The sequence below is a fragment of the Castanea sativa genome, chromosome 6 (assembly GCF_040712315.1).
Source record: "Castanea sativa cultivar Marrone di Chiusa Pesio chromosome 6, ASM4071231v1".
NCBI lineage: Eukaryota > Viridiplantae > Streptophyta > Magnoliopsida > Fagales > Fagaceae > Castanea > Castanea sativa.
The window spans coordinates 52,268,984-52,296,975 of record NC_134018.1 but is presented as its reverse complement, the minus strand read 5'-3'; the positions used below and the strand labels follow the sequence as shown (position 1 = coordinate 52,296,975).

General features: G+C 31.4%; 1 protein-coding gene and 1 pseudogene across 1 annotated transcript; one reads left to right on the top strand and one right to left on the bottom strand.

Annotated features, from left to right (window-relative positions):
- Positions 1-435: 435 nt before the first annotated feature.
- Positions 436-4,770, bottom strand: LOC142638195 (ACT domain-containing protein ACR10-like). The gene is made up of 6 exons (XM_075812211.1): positions 4,370-4,770; positions 3,688-3,909; positions 2,825-2,930; positions 1,477-1,813; positions 986-1,270; positions 436-877 (listed from the first exon to the last, which is right to left on the bottom strand). Exons 1-6 carry the CDS (start codon positions 4,521-4,523, stop codon positions 740-742), a joined length of 1,242 nt encoding a protein of 413 aa, XP_075668326.1. The 5' UTR covers positions 4,524-4,770; the 3' UTR covers positions 436-739.
- A 15,726-nt stretch (positions 4,771-20,496) lies between these two features.
- LOC142638512 (putative cysteine protease RD19D) lies at positions 20,497-27,645 on the top strand (annotated as a pseudogene).
- Positions 27,646-27,992: the final 347 nt, after the last annotated feature.

Below are 27,992 nucleotides of genomic sequence, written 5' to 3'. Positions count from 1 at the left end.
CTATTTTACCGTTGGACCAAACAAAAATTATTAAAAACTTGCTTCCGTCATTTCGAGTTCCAATAATATACTTGCATAATGGTTAGTTCAGATAAATTTCCAATAGTTCTTTCTGGCTAACGTCAGTGATGATACAAAGAATCTGTTGCTTGTATACAGTGAAAATGAAATACATATTAATAGTTCATTTGAATTTTTTTTTTTTTTTTTTTTTGTTGAAATTGAAATTTTTTTGTTAAAAGTATTATAAATAAAGGTAAAAATTAGTTGAAATAGTACAATAGATCCCATAAAAAGTACCAAAAATTATAGTAAAACCTATAAATAGTAACAAAAATAAATTAGATAGTAAAATAAATTGGCAAAAATAATCCATAGCAAAGCATGCTAAGTTGTGGACTCACTCCACCGCAAGGGGCTTGATATGATAAGAAAGAATGCAAGACTGGAAATACTTTGCTTGCTATATCTGTAGCTAATTACATGATAGTGTTGTTAACTAAAATTAAACAACTAGAGCAGAACTGTCTACAAGTGTGCATCACAAGCGTAATTTACATGGACTGCAAAGATACCAAACAGTTCACACCCTATGGAGTTTGGACAGGGTAGTTCTTGATTTATAGTTTGGACCTAGTTAGTACCTAATAGTAAAGTGTCTAAGACTCTTTAAAAAAAAAAAGCTAAGAAAATATGCTGTACATTGGAGAAAAACCTTAACTGAGGTTTGTATCTGATTCTATTCCCAACCCATCAATCTATTTCTGACACCCTCTTCAACTTTTTTCCTTGGCAAGGAACAACATTCCCCTTCGTCTAGAAGAATTCTATACACTTCCCATTCCCGACCGTGGATCATATGTCTCCCTATCTCCACCTAAGAAGAACAAGGCAAGAGTGAAGGTTAGCATAACATGTTCAATTATTTAAGTACCATTCTTGTACAAAAAAACATTCAAAAAATGAATTAGAGCTCAGCTAGTACCGAAAAGATGCATGTGTTGAGAATCTTGAAAGCAAGAGTAATATCATAAAATACAAGGGGACGGCCCCTGCCAGACAACTCCACAGGGTTAGCTACCAGCAGCTCAGTGTCAGGGCCCCTGCTCACAACACCCACTCTTAGAGGACGCAGAAGCTCCATTCTCAGGCGAGAGCGCAAAGCATTTTGCTTGGAGGGGTCAATAAGCTTTCTCCCATCTGCTTGCATGATGAATAATTCTAACTCACAGCTTCCTTTTGAGCTTGCATAGAAACGTCCATAAGAAACCTGACATAAATTTCACATAAAATCAGATGAAAAATCACCTAAAGGAGTGTTTCCTCTCTCTTTCTATAGATTTTAGGGGGTTTTGTTCATTGCAAAAGTTCCCAAGTTGTGCCTTCCCGGTTGTGCCACCCAAACAACCCTAATAAAATTACATAGATTGATACAAAAATGTTTGTTCATAATATATATATATATATGTAATTTACCTGAATGTTGTAATCCTTTAGGGTTCTCATGATATCATAGATGAGGCCTTTGTGATCCTGACAGAGGATTCGAACAAGTGTGTGGGAGGGGCTCAGGTTATTATCCATTGTCACAGAGACAGGGTTGAAGGAAAGAAATCCACTTGGGCGTCCATTGGGCAGCTCCAAACTGAATATATCTTCAGTGATTTCAGAAGGAAGAAATGGAGCACCCTGTGAACATGCGGTAAATTCTGGGCCAGCCAAATCAATCTCACAACTTATAATGATATCCCCTAAGGCAGCTGTCAAATAGTCGATTGTTTCCTCCTGTCTCCTTTTTGTATGAAGAAGTTCTCTGATGAAAAATGTGCAAGTTAATAAGCTATTTTCCCAAAAAAGAAAATCATAACAGTTCACTTCATCTCTCACTAACACACACAAATGCAGCACACACACATCACATGCTGGCACATACAGACACTGATACCTACATCCCACAAATCACTTGTAACCAGCACAACAATAATTTTTCTACAAGTAAAACTGTTTATTCAGATTTGAAGAATTTGGAAGGTATGGAAAGAAATTAAAGGTGTCATGCATCAGGTATTCAACTTCACATCTATTGCATTTCATAGGAGTTCTATATTGTACCATATAAGTCAATCCTATCAACAGAATTGTTCCCATTAGTGCAAGCCATAATCAATCATAGATCAATATTTGACCTCTTTTTAAAAGTATGTTGAATGAAGTATCAGCTTTTTAACTTCTTTCTGCTGTAGCAATGAAAGAACGCTTGGTAGAAATTATCGGAAGCTATTAAGGGTGTCAAAAATGGCGATGAGCACAAGAATGAAGATTGAGGGAGCTACATGCAATATGCAATCTCATAACATGGTTGCTAGATAGAGAGAGAGAGAGAGGGGAAAAAAAACCATTGCAAGATGAATCCAAATATTGGCTTCAAGGCAAGGAAAAGTCAATAGTCATAGGAGTGTAAGGATTTGGAAGGCTGCTCCATTGTGTATCTAGTGGACCATTTGGAGAGAAAGGACTAATAGGTCCTTTGATGGTGTAGAACACCCCGATTATGTAATTAAACAGATAAAGTTAAGCTCTTAGTATGATTGGATAATTGCATTAGGCAACATTCCTATGTACATTTTCTGGATTTTTTATAATCTATACATGTCAGCTTGAAATGTTCAGATAGTTGATTTGCTTATTATACTAGAAAAAAAATCTTTTGAAAAAATATGATTGGTTATACTTCAACAAATTTTTTTTTTGTCATTTACGTATCAAAGTGGAAGCCAAAAGGCAGCATCATCATTAAGAAGGGGGGAAAATCATCATGACAAACCTGGAATCTGTTAAGAAAAAGAGGAACATAACTCTCCCATCTGGTGTAGTGGATACCTTCACTCTCTTTATCGTTAGTTCCAGCACAAAGAGAACCTCAGTTACATCTACAGAGGAATGGTATAATTAGTTCAACATCAAATGAATGTATTAGTTCTATAAACCACTTCAAGACTCATATACAAAGCTGCAATAGAAAATGGGCAATATTAATCAAGGAAAAACAAAGACACATGGAGGCAGCACAATTAGAAATCACCCAAACAGATATGCACACATAGTTCATTTTAAACAAGTAATAAGAATAAAACTAATTAAACATGAGAAAAAGGAGCTAGTCTTTCTTCTTCAAACAACAAGACAGTTATATATTTTTCCCTTTATGCTGAACTGATAATTTAGTAAAGAAATAGTGAAGCATTGGTAAAGTAAAATTCAGTCCAATCCAAGGAATAATATACAACTGTTAAATTTTTGCCTATACATGTCTCACAATTGTATCACTTCATCTTCAATTCCTACCAATTTCATTTCCCTAACTAATTTCAATAATTCCAAAGAATGGATAAATTCAAAAAACGAATTTTCTCCTGTTCCTCTAAAATCATTCCAAATTCAAGCCAAACCAATTCCAGCAATTTTATCCAATCAGTGCTTAATTACTACTATACATACAAATTTGACATAGCGAATTGAGTTTGAGCCGTCATCACTGTTCTTTATCATTTCATAACAAGATGATCAACATCCCTTACAAACAAATTTCAATTTTAGCCACTAGGTTCAGATGTGCTACATATTCTTTTTTCCACTATAGAGAGTTTCAAAGCTAGCATGAACTTTTGCACAAAAAAAGTTACTTACCATGCAATAGACCCTTCCTATCACAGGAACACCAGAATTTCAAGAGGAAAACATCCGGTTCCTTAGGTTGCTGGTTTTCAGGCCGGTAATAGTCTATATCTGATGTTGAAAAATAAGATGGGCACACCTCCAACAGCCTCTTCTGCAACAAGTGCCACCTAGTTGTTGGCTTCTCCACCACCCAGAATACTATGTAGCACCATTTCCCGTCCGTTGAAAAATCTTCACAGCAACAAAAAGCAAATATAAATACACAATCACCAACATATTCATTAACAAAGAAAAAAAATTTAGGGGAAAAAAAAAAAGGTTTCATAAGGACATATAGATTGTTTTCCTACTAGAAACTTGACAGAAATTGAAGATAAAAAAAAAGACCCTTTATTTGTTTCTCTTTGGATCTCAAATTTCATCCCCAAAAATATTTAAAAATGGTAAAATCGCAATAACCCATTACTTCTTTGTCAAGAAAAATCAGATCCCAAAAGCAGAACTTTCCATTAAAAAATGAGAAAAAAAAAAACAAAAAAATTCATGATCACCCATTAATTTTTTGGCCATAAACTATAAATCCCACACCCCACAAACTAAAAACAGCAAAAAAAAAAAAAAAACACACACACACACACACACACATACAGATTTGAAGAGCCTATAAGGCTGATAAATAATCCTTGTTTACCTCCTCTGGAAATGCTTAGGCCAAAGAGCAATATAACTCTGCACAAATCACAGCCCAACCCAGTCTTGTCCGGGCAATTCACAGTGATCACAGTGGAATCTCCTGGCTTCTCTGCATGCCTTATGACCACCACGTCCTCATACAGAACACCCATTCTCTTCCCTCTCTTTCAAACTCTCTCTCTCTCTCTTTCTTTTTTTAATAGTATTATTCCTTACTCCTTTGCCACTCTATTCGTTTCACTGTCTAAATTTCTCAGACACAAAAACAAAACTAATTAGCAGTGTCTATTACTAGACAGTTGGCTAAGGTAGGCAAGCTTACTCGGTTGGGTTGGGTATTGGAGATTCTGCTAAAAAGTGTGAGAAACAAAACAAACGCCACAACAGATCAGATGTCCCTCTCTTCCTCTCCTCTGCTTTGTTTTTTTTATTATTATTTTTTCCTTACTCGTTTTCTTTTGTGTCCTTCTTCTCTTTTCTTCTTCTTTTTCCCCCCGGAGCTTTTGAATTTCTCGTCTTTTCGTTTGACAATCCTAGCAAAGCATGGGTAGTAAAAGACCAAAAGTAATAGTATATGGAAAAAGATTGGTTGATCAAATATTTTTAGTAACTTTTTATATAAAAATAATAATAATTAATTATTTTGGTAAATTTTTATATTTTTTTTATGGAAGTAGTGTAAAAAGTTTCTTAAAATAATTTATTAACAATTGTCTTAAAGATATCTATTAACTATCACGGACATGTATATGTTAATTTAATATAATTATTGTAATTTAAATATTTGACATATTCTTCTAAAAAACCAAATCAGTTGGTATTTCTTAGTGTTTCCATAATATTCGGGTTTAAATCTTTCTTCTTTATTGTAACTATCAAACAAATAAATCTCTCGTTTACTATACAAAACAAATATATTCTAAAAATATTAGTTTTCTAAAATTAACCATATAAATTATGTATTAAATAGTTCTTATGTTATACTTCTTCTTTTTTGACTGAAAAGGTAGAAAAATAGAACCCTATGTTATACTTAAATAATTTTTTATACTTTTATCGAGAGCATAACTGCTTATGTTAACGAGATTTGTCATAATATATAATAATTATAGTATTAAAATTAACATTTTTAGTTTCATGTTTTATTATTTATATTAAACATCAATATTTTTCATGTTTATTATAATCTTTAAATTATTTTATCTATTATTATAATTTTGGATTTTGAATTATTAGATCTCATTGCCATATATAATTTATATATTGGATTTAAAATAAATAAAAATAAAATATTTAAAATTTAAGATATTGTGAGACTATAAATAATATATATTTTTTTGGCTAAGTAAGTGCATGAAAGGTATATTAAACATTATCTTATTCATTCACCTATTATATATTTTACCTAAAAGCACATCTAAAATTTGAAGAAAAGTACATTGTATATACAGTAATACGGACAATGTCTTTCACTTACAAAAAAATTTACAAACTATGGAAGTAGAAGTCGAAGTTGTTAATGGTAAATGATAGTTAATTTAATCACCCTCGTGAACTAATAAAAAAACCACAAACTCAAATATTTTGAAAATTTTGTTCATATCACATTACTCAGACGATTGTGATAGTATCTTAACAAGTTTTAGCATTTTGATTGTTTAGCAAATTAGACTATATTTTGTTAGAATGATGGAAAAGCAAGAGAATGTTAAAAAAAAAAAAAAAAAGTGGAAAGATAGAATTTTTGTTTTTGTTTTTCACCTTGTGTGTTTATTAGGAAGAACGAAACAAACAGAATGATAGAATGTAAATTACTACTTTGTTCTTATTTTTGTTTAATATAATGGGATAGGAGAAAATCTTTTTAAATCTAAAACACATTTTTCTTCCAATTTAGCTTGAGAGGATAGGTTTTGGTGTGTCATCCAAATTCCCAATCAACCAAATGACAGAAAATTCTCACAATCTTGGATCCTTCTATGTTCCTTCCATAATTTTCAATTTTCCATTTTTTCCACCCAATCAAATGGACTAGAGAGTAAATAGTGATATAAAATTCTTTATTCATAACAAATTATAGATATTTTTTATATAAACAAAAGTGCTCATTTTCAAATTTTAAAAAAATTAAAAGGAAAAACTTTATGGAGGGTTAAAAATTACTTTGTTTCTCAAAAACTTTTTTTTCTTTTTGGGCCCTTTCAGAAAATACTTTTATCACTTTTACTAAAGCTCTTTCTCTCGATGAGCTGAAAGAGGAAAGAACTAGACCCATTATTTTTCGTTTGACTTATTTACTTATGTATAAATTTAAATTATTTAAAGTATAATTATATTTTAATGAATTTTCATTAAAAAAAAAAAATTAAATATCAACCTTGCTTGGTAAGTTATCTGACACTCGGTATTAGTTGGGCCCAACCACGTGGCTTCAACTGCCTTGCTTGTAAGCTATCTGACACTTGGTATTTGACACGTTTATTTTCGGCACGTGCAATAGAACCTTTTTTTTGTCATTCAAGGCTAATTTGTAGGAGCTTGCCAGCTTGGTCGGTTCTTCAATACTATATATATTTATTATTATCAACAAAATATATAAATATATATATATATATATATATATATATTAATTTTTACCATTTTATTTTTTAACCTTAACTTTTTAACTCTTTAACTTTTTTTTTTTTAAATTTTTAATTCAATGGTTAAGATTGAAAGTTAAAATACCTTAAGTATGACACCTAATCTCAATTCAAGCTAGTTCATAGTGCAAACTTATTCAAATATTTTAATGTTAAAATTCTATTATATATTCTGAATGAATGGATTATAAATATGATTCTGGAAAAAAAAAAGAATTATAAAAATAAAAATAGGTGGTTACGATGGCCATAAATATTATTATATTTTAAAAGATAAGGGTTACATAGAATATTCTACTTGATTGATTCAAATTTCATATAGAAAAGAAAAAAAAAATGTGGTTCAAATTTTGTGTAAGGGAAATTTAAATTGGCAACGTTTCTCAGGTTGCGGACTTTTCATATTTTATGTGGATTTGGAAATCTATTTATTTGGGTAGTACTGAGTTCGTGCCTATAAGTCTTTTTTTTTACAAGATAGAATTTCTACTCTATCCTAATCTAAGTGTATGTGTGTGAAGCTCCCTCCTGGAGATTTGAACCCCGGTCCTTGTCCCCCACACTCCACAAGCACTTATACCTGTGGAGTGACCATCGTACTAAGGGTGTGCGGTGGTTGCCTATAAGTCCTTATTATTATTACATTTAAATGATTTTATCATATTTTCTAAAGTGAGAAAAACATTTTTATACTATGATTTTGGATAAGTCTTTTCAAATTTCCTTAATTTTATACTTTTTGAGTTGTACTTGTATTTAATAGCCAGTTAAACATGTGTCTTTTTTCTAATGTGTCCAATGAATTTATCAACAGTTAATTGAATCATTTCTTTCCAGAAAGAGAAGTATAATAACTTTTTCAAGTTGTGGACTTTTCATATTTTATGTGGATTTGGAAACTTATTTATTTGGGCAATACCGAGTTCGTGCCTATAAGTCCTTATTATTATTACATTTAAATGATTTTATCATATTTTCTAAAGTGAGTTTATAGTTTATACTATGATTTTGAATAAGTCTTTTCAAATTTCCTTAATTTTATACTTTTCGAGTTGTACTTGTATTTAATAGCCAGTTGAACATGTGTCTTTTTTCTAATGTATCCAATGAATTTATTAACAGTAATTGAATCATTTCTTTCCAGTAAGACAAGCATAATAACTTTTTCATGAAAAAAAAAAAAAAAAAACTAATAAGCATCTGTTTCAACAACTTCCAAATGTGAAGTCCGTTCAATGCAACAATCATAACAATTTTTGTTCTAAGATGACCTTGTAAGCGATTGATGTTAACAACCATCTGCTGCATGACTTTGCCTTTATTTTGGTCCAAAAGCTTATCCAATATCAGTACCTTATTTGGTCTTTCTTATCCTCACAAAAGATTTTCTTTTTATCTTGTGTACAACTTAAAAAAAAAAAAAAAACTAATATGTGATTTCAATGTGTTGCATTTAGGAAATTTAAAGAAAAATTAAGATGATAAAGTTTCAGCATATACCAAAGTTTTTGCACTTATGTAACCTTTTTTAGGACTGAATCATAAATTACACAATCTAAGTTTGACCTATTTTCATTTTCATCCATATAGTTTCAATTTTAATTTCAAATATTAAGTATTAACTGTCATTCCATTTTCTATGTGGTCGTTTTGTCCACTTTGAATTTTTGATCCAATGAGTTGCAGTTAAGGTCATGAAAGATGAAACAACGTAATCTCTATTGTGGAGCAACAACATAGTAAGTCTACACTAATTATAATATGTCAACCTTTGGATAATGTTAGTAGGGGTGGTAAATGGGCGGGTTGGGTTATAAATGGGTTAGATGTGTAATTATTCATTTATCTATTTATGACCCGTTTATATATAAATTAATTATCCATTATTAACTCAACCTATTTAATTAGTAACCCACCCATTTGACCCAAATACATCTAAAACTACTTGAATACCCTCTTAACCTCCAATTACCAAAATACCCTTAAATACCTAAAATGATCCAAATACCACTACACTTCCAAAATTACTAATATACCTTTGGACATCCAAAATTATTCCCAAAATCTAAAAAATCAGCAAAATACCAATAAAACTTATAAAATAATCAAAATACTTCCGATATCTCTAAAATGACCAAATATGTCTTCTTCTTCTTCGTGTATCAGTACCTTAATGCATGCACTAGGTAGCCTTATATATAGGATCACTTTTTGCCTTTCATTAAAAAAAAAAAAAAAAAAAAAAAAAAAAAAAAAGGGATCACTTTTTTGTAATTTGAAAAAATTGTACTACTCATTCAATAATGCAAATTCACATGTGTACAACTATTGTACCAGTTTAATATTTATCAAACTCAAAATTTAGTCGTGTGTGTGTATATATATATATATATATATATAGCCATTTTAAAAATAACAAAAAACACAAGAAAAGGAAACGAGTGAGAATATGTTCCCTCGGCTTTTATTGTAAGAACTACTGATGTTCAACTGGGTCCTCCTAATAGAGATATTTCCTTGATCATGGATATTTTTCTTCTTGTAAGACAAGCAACGTACATATATCACTATACAAGAGTCATGTCAATGGTATTTTTCCCGATGGAACTATATTTTGCTTGATAGCTTCATCATTGCACGATGATTCTTTCTAATGACGGCACACCTATCTCTTTTACTTCAATTTTTTTATATAAAACCTTAGTATCCGTTTAGATACGGATTAAATTTGTTGCGTTTAACGTTTTCATGTTTTTTTTTTTTTTTTTTTCTCTTCTTCTCTGTTGTTGTACACGTCAAGGACAGATGCTATTATAGCATAAATAGTAGCCGCATATGTTGACTTTTCAACCATTTTTAGCTCATTTTCACCTTTTTTTTCTTTTTTAAGGATTTTTAGCTTTTAACTGACAAATGACACTGTATATTACTGTACTATTTATGGAACCTATAAACACTTTATTCAGAAAAAAAAAAAAATTAAAAATGGGACTTAAAATACTATTCACATATTAATGTGATTATTATTTTTTTTTTATGGGCCATGTACTTGTAGGGTGTATAATTATTGTTTTTTTTAGGTAAAATTTTTAATTACTTGTCTGGGCTTAGGGCATTCGTACTTGTTAAATGGAGATCATACTCTTGTCGATTGCTCTGTCTATTAGCAGCTCTTATGGAATATTTTGGCCTAGGAAATTGGAAGGGTACTCAAAGCATCTCTAATGGCTTCTTTAAAGTTAATTTTAAAGAGAAAACACCCCAAAAATTCACTTCAATAGCTTCTTCATCACCATTTTTTAGATTAAAATTGTTATAGTGGTTCTCTACAAGTAGAGAACACTGTTTACTGTTCACATTTCAAAATTTTTTTTTTTCTATTATAATAATTAGCTATTGAATAAAAAAATGTTGGAAGATGTGTAGTTTTTAAAAAAATGATAAAGAATGAATGAAGAAATAGTATTTAAATGAGATGAAAAAAATGATAGAGAATCTGTTGGAAAGTGTATTTGAAAAAGTAGGTAGATAAAAGCTAAATATTACTGTTCACTGTCCAAACAATACAAAAATTTAGATAGATTGCTAGAGATGCTTCATGGAGGAAAACAACAAAAATTTACAACAACATTCTTAAATTAGTCTACCATATCATACACGAGTCATTAAAAAAAAAAATTGTAGATCAAGGTACGCTCATGTGGACTAATTTAGGAATGTAGCTAGTGTATCCTTATCTTATTAAAATTTGAATATATATTACCGTGTACCCTTGACGTGATGATCACTACATAATTAGAAGTTCTTGTAGGATTGGGGGGTAAGAGTTGAGATTCAAGTTTCAAGAAGGAAACTTCACACACACGCGTATATACTTAGATTAAGCTAGGGTAAGATTTCTATCTCATATATAGAATAAAAAAATAAATATATAACTTTCAACAAAGATGGTTATTGGATTAAATTTGAATAAGTCATAAATAAAAATCATTCTACCTAATCAACTTAAATCATATTATTTCAATTTTCAACAACAATTAAATTTTTAATCATTCATATAAATTTATAAATAAGTAAAAAAAAATTGTTGTAATATTTACTATATATGATAAAAGAAAATTAATTCAAGAACTTGTGAACAAGTTAAAATTTTATTCGACAAAAAGAAAAAGCTTCAAGTTTGATAATGAATTTAAGTTGGAAATAAATTTAAATAAATAAATCGTGGATTTTTAATATGAAAAATGATATGTCCACAACATTTTTACAACAAATCTTATGTGGCAAATTGTTATAGGTTGTTATTGGTGGGATAAAAAAGTAATTTTAGTAATAAATTCAAATTAAAACCAATAACAACTAACCATCTATGATTTGTTTTTAAAATGTTGTAAAAATATTGTAAAATTTGGTTACAACCCTATTTAAAACAATAGTTTTTTTAAGAGTAAGAGTTAGGTATGGTACTTAGGTACTGTTTCTTGGGTTTCTCTTTTAAGATTATGTTATATGGCTTTTTTCTTATGGATGAAAGTGTATTTTTTAAGTTAAGTAGTCACATGACAGAATCTTAAAAGAGTAATCTAAGAAACAACACCTAAAATACTGTACATGAATTTTGTCATTTTTTAAATTACAATTAAAAAAAAATCTTTTCTTATTTAGATATTTTAAAAACCAGCATTAAGTCAAAAAACAAAAAAAATTCTCAAAAAAAATTATACCAGACAGGTGATACCGCGTTGGGTCCTGTTTGGCTGGTCCTACGAAGTACAACGCATTCGCGAAAGACAACGATGTAACTAAAGTTTTTAACTTCGAACAGTACAAAAAGTATCATTAAATTCTCGGTTCCCGATAAGGTGAAAGAAAGATAAAATAAAAACTCCAAATTAATTAAGGTATTGTCCCAACTATATATATTGACGCTATAATTGGTGCGTCACTGATCACGAAATAAAGGAACACCCATCAACAACTCTACCTTATCCATTACAAAAAAAAAAAAAAAATCAGCTCGTGGGTTTTCCTATTTCTGCTTTCCTTCAACGTGCTCTTATTTGTTGGTTTTGTATTTTTTGGATTTGGGCCTGCACTTACAAAAACTTTCTGAGGTGTACCATAAACTGTAAGTTTCGAAATCCACTAGCTAGTTTCATTATTGAATTTATATATTAATTTTTTACAATTACATCCATGATTTTACATTCTGTTTGTTTCGACATAAAATATTTTATTGAAAATATTTTCATTTTACAGTGTTTGACTGCATACAAGGAAAATTATTTTCAAGTTTTGTTTGATGTAAAATGTGAACATCTTTCTAACTCACAGCACATCGGATCAGTACATATCCAACCATAAATGACATTCTTTAAATACAAGAAAACAATATGAGAGGACAAATGCATAGGATAACGAGGGATTGCAAGTGGTATATTGCCAAATTCATTGTAACGGTCTAGCCATAGCCACTTGCTCAGCCCTGTGTTTGGCACGTGTTATAAGATTTGCAATTTAAGCATTTTTGAGCCACAGCATGAAACTGTACCTTTGATTTTTTATCGCAGTCATTGCAAAGGATCCAAACCATATTTTATTTGGAGCTACTAGAGGATCACCAGTAAATCCAAAGCCACAAACCCATGGAAAAAATAATCAAGGTCTACCACAATCATCCCATGAGAAAACAACTGAAATCTGACACCAAAATGAAAAATTAAGGCCCATGAAAAACAACCCACCTACGCCATCCATCAAGCCACCAACATCTTGCCACCGTCGAGTTGTCGACAAACCCAAACCATACCCCAAAATCCTTCAAACAATTGAGACCCAAAATCCATCAATCCAAAAACTATCCAATCTCAATCACCAAATCAACCTTCGAACCAGACTTCGATTCTTGATTTTTTCCAATTTTTGACTAATTTTAGGCATTTTTATCGGATCAGACTGATACTCAATTCCTGGTTGAATCAGCCAATTCGGTCTGATTTTTAAAACCATAATTCCACCCACTTTCTAGTTTTGTGCTGAGAAATTGATAGTCTATAGTATATACCTTCACCTAATCAATAATTTAATTAAAACTTTAAGTTACCTTTATAAGAGGATAAAGATTCCCTCCAATTTGCTTGTGATGCTTTTCTCACTTGCCAATTAGTCAAACATCCAGCAAAATAATAATGCATTTAAGCCAACTTGCATTCAATTAGACGATAAGATCATAAAGTTCTGGTTTCGTAATGGGAAACATAAGAATGACATGAGATTTTTGTATTAACGATGCACCTTATTAGTGAGCAAGGATATAGATCCTATTCAAGTAATGTTGCAAAAAAAGGATGCTCCGTATTAGAATTTTTGGAAAAGGAGAACGTTGATTCATAACAAGTTAGTGAGATATACACATAGCGCAAAAATTAAAAATATCAGTAAATGCTTTTACTAAGATGCCTAGGAGGAAACACTTGCAGTTTACCTCAAAACTTATTAAAACGCAATAATAATTGTTATCTGTGCTTGTGTGGATGAATAAATAATTAATTGTGGGTTCTAGATTTTCTATCTAAATAGCATTAAAAGGTAGAAGTGCTGTACTCCTATACTCACCCATAATGCATAAATTAAGAGTTTTGTAATTTAATTGGTTGACAGCATTTCTAATGGAGACATTTAAGATTTAAATTCTTCATTCTTATTGTAATTATTGAATTAAAAAAAATCTAATGTATGGGGTATTTAAAGGGATTTTTATTAGTCCGAATTTAGTAAGAATGAGGTATAAAACCTATGTTTTACACTATTCAATAAGAGGTTGTCATATCAGAGTTTTATTTAAAACTTAATACATTCTACTACACCTAATAGTATCTTAATAAATTTCCAATTAGGTTGGATTTTCAAATGGTTATTAGAATTGAATGAGTGTAATTGTGCCTATTAATATGTGATAAGATGATGTGGGATGTTGGAATTGGGGGTTCAAAACATGGGTTTTGACACCACATCCTTATAAAATTTAATCTCATTTTTTTTAAAGTTACCATATGTGGGAGCAAAAGGACCCAAGCAGGTACTTGGGCCTTTGGGCTCTAGTAAGGAAGGCCGACCTGCTCTTGAGCTAAGAATTTGTTAGTACTGTGAATTGGCCCATACGCCGAGGATCCGAGGACACATCCGAGGGTGAGTTTCTCCTTGGACGGACCCAAGAGAGCTTGGAGCTTCATTATGAAGGTCAAGGCACAACTTTGTGAAGACTAATGGTTAAAAAGGGGGAACCCTTGAATGTTGTAGATACACCAGTGTTAGGAAAATATCATATGCAAAGGCTACCACCTCCACATTAAAGACTCTGCACCTACCTCCCTGGCCACATTAATGGGGAAGTGACCCATGAACAGTAGAACTGAAACTTCTGGTCACTATTCAAAGGCACTAAGAAAAGAAGTATCTAGGGGGAGGGGGTTGGAGCAACACGTGGATAAGGCATCAGGAAAAGAAGTATTTAAGGGGAATGAACGCCAGAGAAGGGAAGAGGTTGGTAACTAAGAAAGAAATTAAGGATTGTAACTTTTAAGAGAGAGATAGAAATAATACAGAAGTATTCCTCGGCTTACGTCCGAGGAGGTCTATTTGCAATTACCATTTGTTATTTACAAGTGTTTGTAACTCTTAGCCTGTTATCAAGTTCTCATTACCTCTAACCTAGATTTCAAGCCCACACTTTACAAATTTTATTGTTTAAGGCTCATTGGGCCTGAGCCCATAATTGTCTTTGGGTCCAGGTGCAATTGTGCACTTACACCATATATTTATGTTAACATCCTCTATGTGATAATTTTTATAGGATAAAAGTATATACGTGTTTGTAAAATAGGATGACTAAGGTTTAATTCAATAAACCTTAAGGAGGTTTCAATTAAATTTTCCCATATTTTAGCTTTTGTATTTGTAAATGCCAACAAAAAGAGAGGGGTGTTTTATTTTTTGACTTAATCAATCTTTTTATCTTGTCATCAAGTATAAGCAGCAAGGACAATAAGTCCTGTTAATCCCCATTTTTAAGTTTAATAAAAATAAATTATACCAAAAAAAAATCATTTAAGTAATAAAACAAATTTTAGGTGTGCGGTTTAAACTTATATAATTTAATATATTTATAATAAAAAAAATATATTAAAAGACTATAGTCATAATAAAATACATTGGGAGGGTTCAAATAATATATTTTGTACAAACCAAATAGAAAATAAAACAATCCGTAAAAAAAGTGTTTCTAATCTTTGAGAGGGCTCCCCCACTATTCTTTTAGCTTCGTCCCCTCCCACTCATTGATCCCCACATCATTGCAAGGTGAATAATATTTTTGTTTTTGTTATATATATATATATATATATATATATATATATATATATATTTTTTTTTTTTTTCATGTATATAACTTAGTCAAAGACTGAAAAAGGCTAGGATCAATGCATGAACTGGGTCGATAGAGACAGAAAAATTATATATCTTTGTACATAGTACTCTTTTATATATACAAAGCCTTATTCCATGTTCTTTGCTCTAATTGGCATTATCCACTTGGTACATATTTTAATTTATTATATGAATATTTCGGAACTTTATTTATATGGTATATTAATCAAAAGGTGCGAATCTATATACCTTTTCCAGCCTCTTAGTTAGTACTAGCCTCTGAGCAGCGCTCACGTGCGTGCTTAGAGGTTCTTCTATTTTTTGGATAAAAATAAATAATTTGTATTTATTATAATTTGAAATTTCTACTTTTTGCAATCACAAAAAAAAAAAAAAAAAAAATCTAAGAGTGTGATGAATACGTGGGGTAAGTTTTATAAATTGGAGTTTTAAAACTAACAAAAGAGTTATCGTATTTTGTAGGGATTTAGTGAGTAGATATATGAATTTAAATCAATATAAAAGTGGAAGTTTATTAGAAGCAGAAGGCATTTCAATGTAGATATAAGAATTTATTAATTTTGTCAATTTACTATTTTAACCTTATTTTTAAGTTTTAAGTAAGGATATTTTTGACAATAAAAAAAAGTAATAACTAACTTTTTTTTTTTTTTTTTTTTTTAAATTCTCTAAATATATATAGATATTTTCAGATTACCTCGAATATACGTCTAAGCATATGATACCTTTTTTTTTTTTTTCATGCTTTGGAAAGAAACTTCCACGAAGTGGGAGACCAAGTGCAAACAGGCATAAAAAAACACGCATCAAATGAGGTCATGATCCATTGAGAACATGACGTAAGGCTCATGTATACATAAACTGCCAACAAAGAATGTAAAATATTGACTTTTTTTATTAGGGTTTGTAACCAAATATTGGCCTGACCTTTGTCTTGTTTAAATTTGACTTTTTAAAAATTATACAAGTTCTATCTAACATTGAATTGTTTCGATATTTTTGATGACATGCACTTCTTTGATAAGTATGGGATTTTAAAAATTAATACTTATTTCAAAAGAATAAATAAATGAAACTCGAACGTACGAACCAAGTTGATGTATTTTTTTTCTTGGAAAGATATATAATTTGTGGTTTGGAGACCATAAAATGATATTTTGAGAATCTTCCTTGGACTCCATGAGTAACCTTACAAATAGGCTTAGAATAATTGCCAACTAGTGAGAATCCACGAGAAGTACGTAGTGTATACGTTGAGTACCTTACACAAAAAGTCGCACTAATCGGCTAAATAAAATGAATTTTTCTCATCTATCTCATACATCTTTGAAACACTTGAAAATGGGCTTGAAGAAAGCCCAAAACCTATCAGCCCTTGAATAACACATTGTACAGTAGCTAGATATGTGTATAACCTCATTAAATTGCAAATCTTCAAAAAATGTTAGCTCGATCATAAGCAATGCTTCCTTTTTTATTTTTCAAATTTAGTAGATCTTAAAATTGCGGCTCATCACTTCATATAAACAAATCGAACCAAACTAGACCAACCAGATTACCTTGTCCAATGCGAAATTAAATTTGGTGAATCTCTCAAAAACCTATTACTATTTCCGAAATCCACTACCTAACTAGAATGCATGTGCCATACACTACCTAACACTTTGGTTGTGACTTCTAAAGCTAACCCATCCTTAGTGGGATGCAACTTTTTGGCTAAAGAACAAGAGGATAAAAAAACATTTTGTAATTTTTTTTTTTTTTTACAAGATAGAATTTCTATTCTAGCCTAATCTAAGTATATATGTGTGTGAAACTTCTTCCTGGAGACTTGAACCCCGGCGCTTGCCTCCCAAATCCACACCCCACAAGTACTTATACTTGTGGAGTGAGCATTGCACCAAGAGTATGTGGTGACAACATTTTGTAACTCTTTATAGTAGAAAACACCAACATTTTACTAACAAAGCAACTTCGATATATATTTTTTGTTTGATATAAGACATAAATTTTACTCTAGCCTAATCTAAGTGTATATGTGTGTGAAAACTTCCTCTTGGAGACTTGAATCTTGGCCCTTACCCCCCACACCCTACAAGCACTTATACTTGTAGAGTGACCATCGCACCAAGGGTGTGTGGTGGTACTTCGATATTTATTATACTTAAAAAATTTCTACACTCCTTTATCTCTAATTCAACATGTGCAAAAGTGATTCTCCTACATTCTATAGCACTCTCCAAGTGCTTTTTCTTTCCCTCTCTCACCAATCTTCTATTATTTTACTTAATATCTTACAAGAAGCAATTTGGTGTATATATCTTTCTATTGTGTTTTTTTTCTTCTTCATTTTGTATATCACTAATGTGATAGTGGACTAAATAGGGGAAGAACTATGTTATAAGAAAGGGGGCGATGGTCCCCCAAAATTTTGTTTAAAACCTTCTAACAGTAGGTACATGGCCCCCCTTGCTGCTGTTAGAAGGTTTTTAAAAATGGCTAATGCGTTGGTGGTGGGAGGGTCATTTTGGTTAAAAGCCGGTTCTTAAACAAAATGGCTCTCCCACCCCCAACACATTAGCCAAATTTGCCCTCAAAATCTTGGGTCTGGATTAGGTCTAGTGCTTTTAGTGCATTGGATCCAATCAAATGGTAACACATGTTAAAAAGACATGTGTCACAATCCTAATGGGTCTAGTGTCACTCGACAGTGGACCCAAATCTCCCATGTGATATCTATTGTTTCCTCCTCTACGGTGCCACTTTGTAGTTATACTCTACATTGTACTTTTTTTTAATGAACACTCTACATTGTACTATATGTACTATATTTGCTACTTTTTATGTGTTTACTATATAAGTTTATATTACAAGTATAGTGTACACCTATAAAAATCATATTCTTTTTTTCTTTCTCTTTCTCAATTCTCATTCCATTCATTCTCTTCCGTAGTGTATTCTATTATTCTATGTTACAAAATCCTTCTTCTTCTTCCTTTGTTCTATTTCAGTATAATTTCTATTTATTTTATTATTTTCTTTTTTAATTCAATTTCTACCGAGAGCTATTAACTTGATTTTGAATTTATTTTTACTATAATTGTCTAATATGGTTGAATTTAAATTCTATTAATTTTATGATTTCTTATAGTGATTTATTGTATTTAATCTTTATGAATATCATTTCTTGCAATTGTAAACATAGTCTAGTTTTGTTATATACTTATATTTAATTTCTATGAATGTTATGGACTTATGATTTTTCATAAAAACAAGAAAAACTCAAGATAAAAAATGACCTATAGATGCTAAATCGGGTGTTTAGATTGTTAATATTTTTGAGTGTTAATAAAAATTATAGTGTTAAAAAATTGATATAATAATCTTGCAATATTATATATGAGTTATGACTTACTTTCGATTTAATTTTTTAAAAACTAATGCATGAAGATATATATGTATGTATGTCATGGTTTGAGTTTTTCTTAAATAACAAATCAATATGATAGATATACCTTGACCCCCTAAACAAAAATTTCTAACTTCGCCCGCGGGACTAAAGACTCACATGTAGCTATTGCCAATTGCACTTGTTGGTGAGAATTCTTGCACATGCTTCTTGTTTATTTTGGCAAAGAGACAGTATATGAGTTACTCTTTATCTTTGTCGATGTGTGAGATTAGGTTTTTTTATCTATTTATTATTTATTTTTTTAAAAACAAATAATAGACACACAAGAGAGAGAGAAATGAGTTATAACACAAAGACACACCATAACTCCACTCAAAAGCTTAGGGTATGTTTAGTAACTGTTTTTTCTCTTTATTTTATGTTTTCAAAAACAATTTTCTATTTTTTAGACTAAAAAACTTATTTGACAACTCAAAATGGGCAAAAAACAAAAACTGTTTTCAAATCTCAATTTGCGAAGGAAATTGAAAACATGAAAAATGTTGCTTTCAGTTTTTAATTTTCAAAAGCCAATGAAAACACGCATTTAATTTCATGAATCTGGCTCATTTAATGAGTTAATTTTAAAGTTCTAATCCTACTAACAACATATTTTTAGTATTTTTTATTTTTTTTCTTCAAAATACTATCTTTTTAATTTCAACTAACCAAACATGTTTTTGATTTTAAAAATACAAGAAAATAGTTTTTTCTTTATATTCTCAAAAACAAGTTTCTGAAAATAGAAAACAAAAACTGTTACCAAACAAAACCTTAAGTTTTTATCCCTTTTAACTTTACTCTCTCCTCGTTAATTGACGGATGCATTTGCTGGGTAGGATTTTGGGTGTTGAGCTGTTGACAAATATATTCATTCAATCTAAATATATTTGTTTGGCCCAACTTATTTCTTCACCTCTACATTTATACTTTTGAAGCCTAATTATTCTCATCAAAGAATGATCTTTTTCTCTTCATTTTCCGATTGCACTCACTCATTACATTATTTTATTGTTTATGAGAAAAAAACAATGGTAGCAACCAACAGATGATCTATCGAGATAAACACCTTACTCGTTTATTCCAAAGAACTCGAGTATAATTGGTAACTTATCAAAATAAGGCCTCAAAAAATTGTAATACTAATGTTGAGTTTGTGACTGGGTTTGATGAGTCCATAAACTTTGTAAAACCTGTATCATACCAAAATAGACTGGCATAAAATGTAGTCCACGGCCCAAGTGTAAGGATCCAATAAATGACTACAGGCCTAGTTACACCAGAAAGAAAGAATACACGTGTAGAGGTTGATGCCACGCTATATACACAAGAGTTCCACGTGTTGAATAACTCAACATAAGGTCTGCATGCAACCGCTATCTCCTGCTCATGTCAATTTACAATGATACCCTTCACACTTCGCTATAATAAAATTGTAGAACCCCAACACATTGATGGCAAAACAGACATTATGCCATAATCAGAGCACCTTATTCATATTCTCCTTGCTCTTAGTCTTAGCCAGAGACACTAAAAACTTTAGTAACAAAGAGCAAAAGTGAAGAAGAAGAAGAAGAAGAGAAGAAGATGATAGGACAAGGACCAACTCTAACATGCACGGTGGGTGTTGCATTCTTAACCTGCGCACTCACAACACTCTCTGCAGCTTTTCGTGAAGACACATCAAACATATTCCAAGTGACCAGTGGGGACAGGAAATTCTTGGACAATCCTGATGTGGTGGGTGCTGAGAAACACTTCAAGGTTTTCATGGAAAAGTACGAGAAGAAGTATGATACGAGAGAGGAGTACCTGCACCGACTTAAGATATTCGCGAAGAACATGATAAGGGCGGCCAAACACCAAGTGCTGGACCCCACGGCGGTCCACGGAGTCACTCCCTTCTCTGATCTGTCAGAGGAGGAGTTTGAGGAGTTGTACACAGGTGTGAGAGGTGGGAATACTGATATGGATGTGGTTAAGGAAAATGGTCCGTTGCTGGAGGTTGGTGGGTTGCCTGAGAGCTTTGATTGGAGAGAGAAAGGAGCTGTTACTGAGGTTAAGATGCAGGTCAATTCGCTACCCTTAACACTTCTTAGTTCTTACTATATACTATATATATAGTTTTAATTACACACCCAATTTATAAGTTGTTGACTTGTGTGAGTGTGATTAGTGGACATTTTTTTTTTCCTGTGCATGACAGTTTATATGAACTCAACTTTTCTTTTACTAGACATTGTCAAATTTAATTTAAACTGAGTTATATATATATATATATAACAAAAATGCATAAAGGAGTCTAGTCTATCATTTGAAAATCAAATTAAAACGAACACACAAGTTTCATTTCTATGCAATATCTACGTCTCAAAGTAGATAACAAAATACAAATACCTTGTTAAATAGCTAATTTGACAAGAAAAAATAAAAACAAAAAAGAAATTTACAATATTGAAAACTTATTTTATAATCTAATATCTTAAAAAATAATCTTGTGGGAGGACGAGGATCCAAAATAGCTGATAGGATAGGTTGATAGGATAGGTAAGAGCATTTTCAAGGAGGTGAACTTCGTGGAATATTGGTGCCATGCCACTGGAAAGTACTCACCTAACTTGTGAAAATGTTGAACTATTACAGTTGACATAAAATTGGAACTCCTTAAGTTTTTTTTAGCACTCAATATGATTCATATCAAAACTCTCATTTAGACTTAATATAAAGTCTTAATCTAGTATTAACTCTTGCATTTCATGCTGTAGTACAATTGAGATAGAAGCCAATGTTACATTTCATCATTTCAATGGAGACTATGATCATATCATAAGCTATCTTCCATCAATGCATTATGCATAGGAAATTATGACAATGCTGAATCGAAACATATTTATGTACTTCAGCTCCTTTAAGCACCATGTCCAAAATTATTTCTTAGTTAATGTGATTCAATTAAAATAGTAGCTTGAGAACAAAATTTACGACAACTTTATTTTGAGACTACGAACTCAATACCAAGACATTATATTTTGCAACCATAACCATATAATATAGAACTCATAAAACCATACTATACTAGGTGTAACGACAACCTAATCCCGCAATTTATATTCCTTAGTAGCGAGTTTATACCAATTACTATGATCAGGCGAGAATCATTCTCATTATTAATGCTATCATGGTAACTCTTACCAAACAAAAATAATTTTCCGTTTTCCCTTTAGCCTCTAAGTAATAATGATATAGCTCTTTTGGGAGGTTAACATTACACTTAGTTTAGTGTACACCATTATCTAGAATTATGTGTAGCCACATTTCATCTTCCTTTATAGTGTTTAAACTTGTAGTACTATGAAGCAAAACACCCTCCTTTGGGATCGCGAGGCATATACGCTAAGACGAGGTGCTTGTTCATACTATTTTAAACGGGTAAGTTCAATCTTGTAGTACCATGAAGTAAACACCTTCCTTTGGGATTGCGAGACATATACGCCAAGACGAGGTGTTTACCCCACACTACTATGAACTGATAATGGAGGCCGTGAGATTCAACCCTTGTATCTCTCTCTTACTAGAAATTTTAAAACAAGTGGATTGTATTGAAATCATTGTGATTTAATCACAATTTTAACCCTACACATCAAATGTGTTTAATTGTTTAGATTCGATGTGATGTTACTAAGTCACGTCACTATAGCGTAACGAACATTCGCGCAATCACAAAAAAGTTTAACCTTGTAATCTGTGAAGTAAATACCCTCCGCATGGAATGCAAGACTCGAAGTCAAGACAATGTATCTATTCACATTACAATAAACTTAACAAAATGGTTATTTCAGCACTTCCACTCGTTATTTGGGTTTTTCTTAAATAATTGTGATCCCATTACAACTAATAACCTTGCACTTGTTCAAAACTCTAATCTCATTAGAATCACTAACTAAAATGGAAGTCCTAAATACTAATGAATCAAAAATTAGTTATAAATAACTCTATCCTTAATTTCCTAAATGAAAAGTTCTAATCTCATTAGAAACTATATACCTTTTAATTAAGCTTTAAGCTCATTAAAACTTCTAATTAAAATAAATTAAGGACTTTCAATCATACAACAATTCCAATCTTATTATATAGAATGTTTGTTAAAAGGCAAGTCCCAAATCATTTAGGACTAAGAGTTCTATTTAACTAATACCATTGATCTCATTAGGTCTTTTAGTTAGAATTATGTGTAATCTCATCATACATAACCTTGTTTTATATATATATATATATATATATATATATATATGTAAAAAACACTTAAAGAAAATTATGGGTCTTCAGTCCTCAATCGATCAAGAAAAGTTTTGGCTGCTCGATCGATCCTCGACAGATGCTCGATCGATCGAGAAAAATTCCGTGAAGCTCGATCGATCGGTCGAGAAAACTTCCGCCAGCTTGATCGATGCTCGACAGATTCTCAATCGATCAAGCTTCGCGAATTTTGAATTTTCCAGAATTTTTCTAAGATAGTTTTTTAACATTTTTATGAACAAAACAACCATCATATGAACATAATAGACAAATATTGATATCTAAACTGAATATCATTGATGCTATAGCCTTAAAATTCAATTTAACATACTCAAATTTAAACAACATCGTAACATCAAAATCGGTTTTTATCAATCAATAATTTCAACAACTATTCAAAAAATTAATTTGTTCACAACATGAAATTATTGTCACTAATTCCAAAACTCACAAAACATGTTATGCAATTCGAAATTGAAAACCTGGCTCTGATACCAATTGTTGGAAAAACACATGAAAAATATGTATTTGTATCTCATACAAATCATGCGCAGCGAAAAATTAACGGATCTACTTCATTCGCAATTGATAACATGTACTATGTAAGTTTCAGAATTTAAGAATAAGAAGGCATAACTTGGTGCGGTGAAATTCAAAACTGAAGATTAGAAGCACTTAGGAATACTTTTAATCTTCACTCCAATTCCACTTAATGCCCAAGAAGTGTGGTCTCTCAATTAGTTTCCAAGGAGAGAATAGAAGAGTGTCCAACACTCACATAAAAATTATTTCATTCCTTGTATGTTCTTAATGAAAACCCTTATGAAAAGAGACTTATGAAAACTTTTTTTTTTGAAATTTTGTATGTTTTTCTCCTTATATATAACTGATTATTTAATTGGGCTAACCTTTTGGGCCATTCCAATTGAGCTCTTGTGTGTGACTTGGAGTGAGACCAAAAGAGACCTATAAGACACTAGCTCCAATAGGCCTTGGGCTTTTCTGTCAACTCTTGACAAGTCCAAAGTTACCATTAACTATATTTAATACCACTATATAAATATAGTTGCACTCTAGGCCTTATCTATAAATTATATCTCAAGACTTTATTGTACATGCAACACCTTCATAAAATATTCGTAGTAATACAAAGTCATGAAAGTAGATTGCCACTTTGAAGATTACTACATTTTAATCTTTGAGTAACCGGTTTAATCCTTTAAGTTATTAATTATATATCTATGAAATCCAATTCCATAAATATATACTTTAGTAACTCCTTACTAAAGTGGTTGGGCCCAACTCTCTGAATAACCAAACCCATTAAACTTATCTCAAGGGAATATTTTGTATCTCCGTCAAGAGATTATGAATTCTATCTTAATAATATATGTTCCATCAACACTAAATGTGGATGCCTAACATACTGAGGTTTTGATCGTGACTTTTAGATTTCACTCCTGATATATTGAAGTAACCTACACCTCATGATCAAGTCCATTATTCTTTCAGGATTAAGAGTTCATGTAAATAGAAGTCGTGAGTTTATTATTCATTTGACAGTTGTTAGGAAAATAATAAATCTTACAGTGGTCTAGTTCAATATGTCTTAACTCTTAAAACATATCAACACATCAACATATCAACATACTAACTAAAAATCTCCATTTCCATGATTAAGACAAATCATCTTAGTTGATATGTTATAGTCTTCGCAGATGAAACGCCCAATTTCATCACCGATTACGAACTACATTTAGAGTTTACTACAAGGAACTTATGATTTACATCTTCTGTGACTAAATCACATAAATCACATACAATGCATCTCATGGATTAAGATAATATCCCATTAGTTCATTTATAAATAGTCTCATATAATTAAACACTTTAATTATTTATGACATGCCAATAAATTGGATTTTAGGGCATAAACCCCAACAAGGGTATCTATCAAGCAGCTGTCGAACATCGGGCTAAAGCAGCCTTTTAAAAAATCCAGCACTTTTTCACTTGTTTTTTGGACAGATTTGCATGGCTTCAATCCTTGAACTCTTGTTCCTTGAAGTATTAAACATATCCTAGATCTACCAAATTACAAGTAAAGTGCATTTTGTCAAAGGATTAGCCAATTTTACATGATATATGTTCTTAACATGATTTATGTTCCTAACATGATTGACATATGTCCTAACAAGTTGTGCATTGTAAAGCCCAAAACAAACAAATAAACCAGCCAAGTCTTAATTTAGTTTAATTTTTTTATAACAAAAAACAGTTTTAAAGAATAGTCGGCCCGGTTATGGGTCAACCCATTGTTACTTTAAGTTCAGAAATTCAAGTTACAAGTTGGGTCTAATGTTGCCATGTTTACTTGTAGCTCAACTTACACATGTTTACAATAGAGATATCTAAGAAATAAATTTCCTCCCAACTATTGAAATATATTTAAAACAAAAACAAAAACGAAATAGCATAGTTGAAATAGGGACAAAAGTTATAAACACTAAAGAATAACGGGGCATAGTTGAAATAGGGACAAAAGTTATAAACACTAAAGAATAACGGGGAACAATCGTGGAACACTTTTCTATCCAAATAGTGACACCCTCCTCATTTGGAGGTTGAACTATTTTTTGTTTTGTTTTGTTTTTAATACATGGCACCAATATGATGATCACAAAGCTACTTAGCATTTTTAGCTTAATTAACACAATTTAATGTCGTTAATATTATTTTTAAGCCATATCTGGTCAGAAATTTATTCCTTACCTTTGTTAAACATTTTGGGAAAAAGATTAAAAAAAAAATTCAAGCATTGCGTTGTTGATTGGGCTGGTCTTAATTTTTTTTGACTAAGGAGTCCATTACAACAATCACTTATACAAGCTCAGAGCAGCCCGGTTTCAAATTCTCCACTTGTTAGTGTGAGAATGGCTTGGGAGTTGGGTGTTGGGACACAACATTTTTTGACTATATGTTTATGGCACACTATTTTTGTTGATGCAGGGTCAATGTGGATCATGTTGGGCTTTTAGCACTACAGGAGCTGTCGAAGGAGCCAATTTTATTGCAACTGGGAAACTTGTCAATCTTAGTGAACAACAGCTTGTTGATTGTGATAACATGGTTAGCTACATAGTTCTAAGTTCTACCATGGTTGTGATTCATTCTCTAGTTGTAAGCCTTCTTGTGTTTTCTTTAACCATCCTTTTTGAAAAAAAAAATATTGCAAGCATTGCATTTATTCCCTTACCTTAATGACTCAGATAAGTTGAATATATATATATATATATTCCCCCCCCCCCAGGAAGGAATTTTAGATAGATATTATCTTAACTAAAACGGTACAATCTCATTAAGGTCTAACTTGAATTATTATAATACCCATATAATGATTTCAAGTGAGTCAAACTCTTGCATAGGGTATTGTATTAACTTAAGAAGCTCAACATCACCAATGCAATTAAAGTATATGAAATAAATTGCATTGTATTTTATTGAATCGTTCTCTCTCCTTAACTTTTTGCAGTGCGACATAAAGGACAAAACTGCATGTGACAATGGATGCGGAGGAGGCCTTATGACAAATGCCTACAAATATCTGCTCGAGGCAGGAGGGTTAGAGGAGGAGAGTTCATACCCCTACACTGGGAAGCGAGGTCAATGCATGTATAAGCCGGAAAATTTAGCCGTAAGAGTTGTCAATTTTACCAATATCCTTAATGATGAGAACCAAATTGCAGCTTATTTAGTCAACTATGGTCCTCTTGTAGGTAATCTTTTAAATAAAAGAAGAGAAATGCTAACGAATGTTCTCAGGGTATTGGTTAATAATCCATTTAAAGAAAGTTTTTATAGAAAAATGAAATAAAGAAATTAATATTTTGACAGTTTTTTTCATTTCCCATAAAAATGGTATTAAAAGTTTCTTAAAATAGATCGTTAACTAATGCCCTAAGAGCATTTGTTAGCATGACCCATAAAAGAATATCAATATGTGCTCATTTTATGCTCTACTTTTTGAAATTTGAATCGAGCAACATAAAATTCAAAATTAAATTGAATTATCATAATATTCACAAATTAAACTTAATTACTCTACCATCATTGCTACCTCGTAATTAGTGACACTAATATCAAATGTTGATCTTCAAAATTCAGTTGGGTTAAATGCGGTGTTCATGCAAACTTACATTGGTGGTGTCTCATGCCCTTTTATTTGTGGCAAGAAATGGATCAACCATGGAGTATTGCTCGTGGGATATGGTAAAAAGGGGTATTCCATTTTAAGATTTGGCTACAAGCCCTACTGGATCATCAACAATTCATGGGGCATGAGATGGGGTGAAAAGGGCTATTACCGCCTTTGTCAGGGGCATGGAATGTGTGGAATGACCACAATATATGGTCCCTGCAGTGGTGACTCAAGCCTCCTAAACAAGCCTTCTGCCAAATAGTTCCTTTCCTTATTGAAAGGCTAGTAATAAATATAAAGATGATGTATTACGGAAGTATATAATCTTAGGAATTTGCTTGTACGGTACTTGCATAACAATTAGATCAAACCATAAAATTCATAATATATGGATGCTACTTTGAGTTATAGCATATGGCTAAAAGGGTAAAGAAATGTCAATTTTCAATGGCACTTTTGAGTTGTGTACACGTTTAAGGTTCTCATGAGATGATCCATTTTCCTTGTATAATTCATCATTATAGTGTGTTTAGCTTTTTGCTAAAAAAAAAAAATCATCATTGTAGCGTGTTTAGCTTTTCACTAAAAA

Excerpts from the sequence above, each read along its gene's own strand:
- LOC142638195 (XM_075812211.1), bottom strand. The coding sequence starts at position 4,523 with ATGGGTGTTCTGTATGAGGACGTGGTGGTCATAAGGCATGCAGAGAAG. Across the intron at positions 3,910-4,369 it reads CCTAAGCATTTCCAGAGGAG|ATTTTTCAACGGACGGGAAA; the intron begins GTAAACAAGGAT and ends GTTGCTGTGAAG. Across the intron at positions 1,814-2,824 it reads TTTTTCTTAACAGATTCCAG|AGAACTTCTTCATACAAAAA; the intron begins GTTTGTCATGAT and ends ATTTTTCATCAG.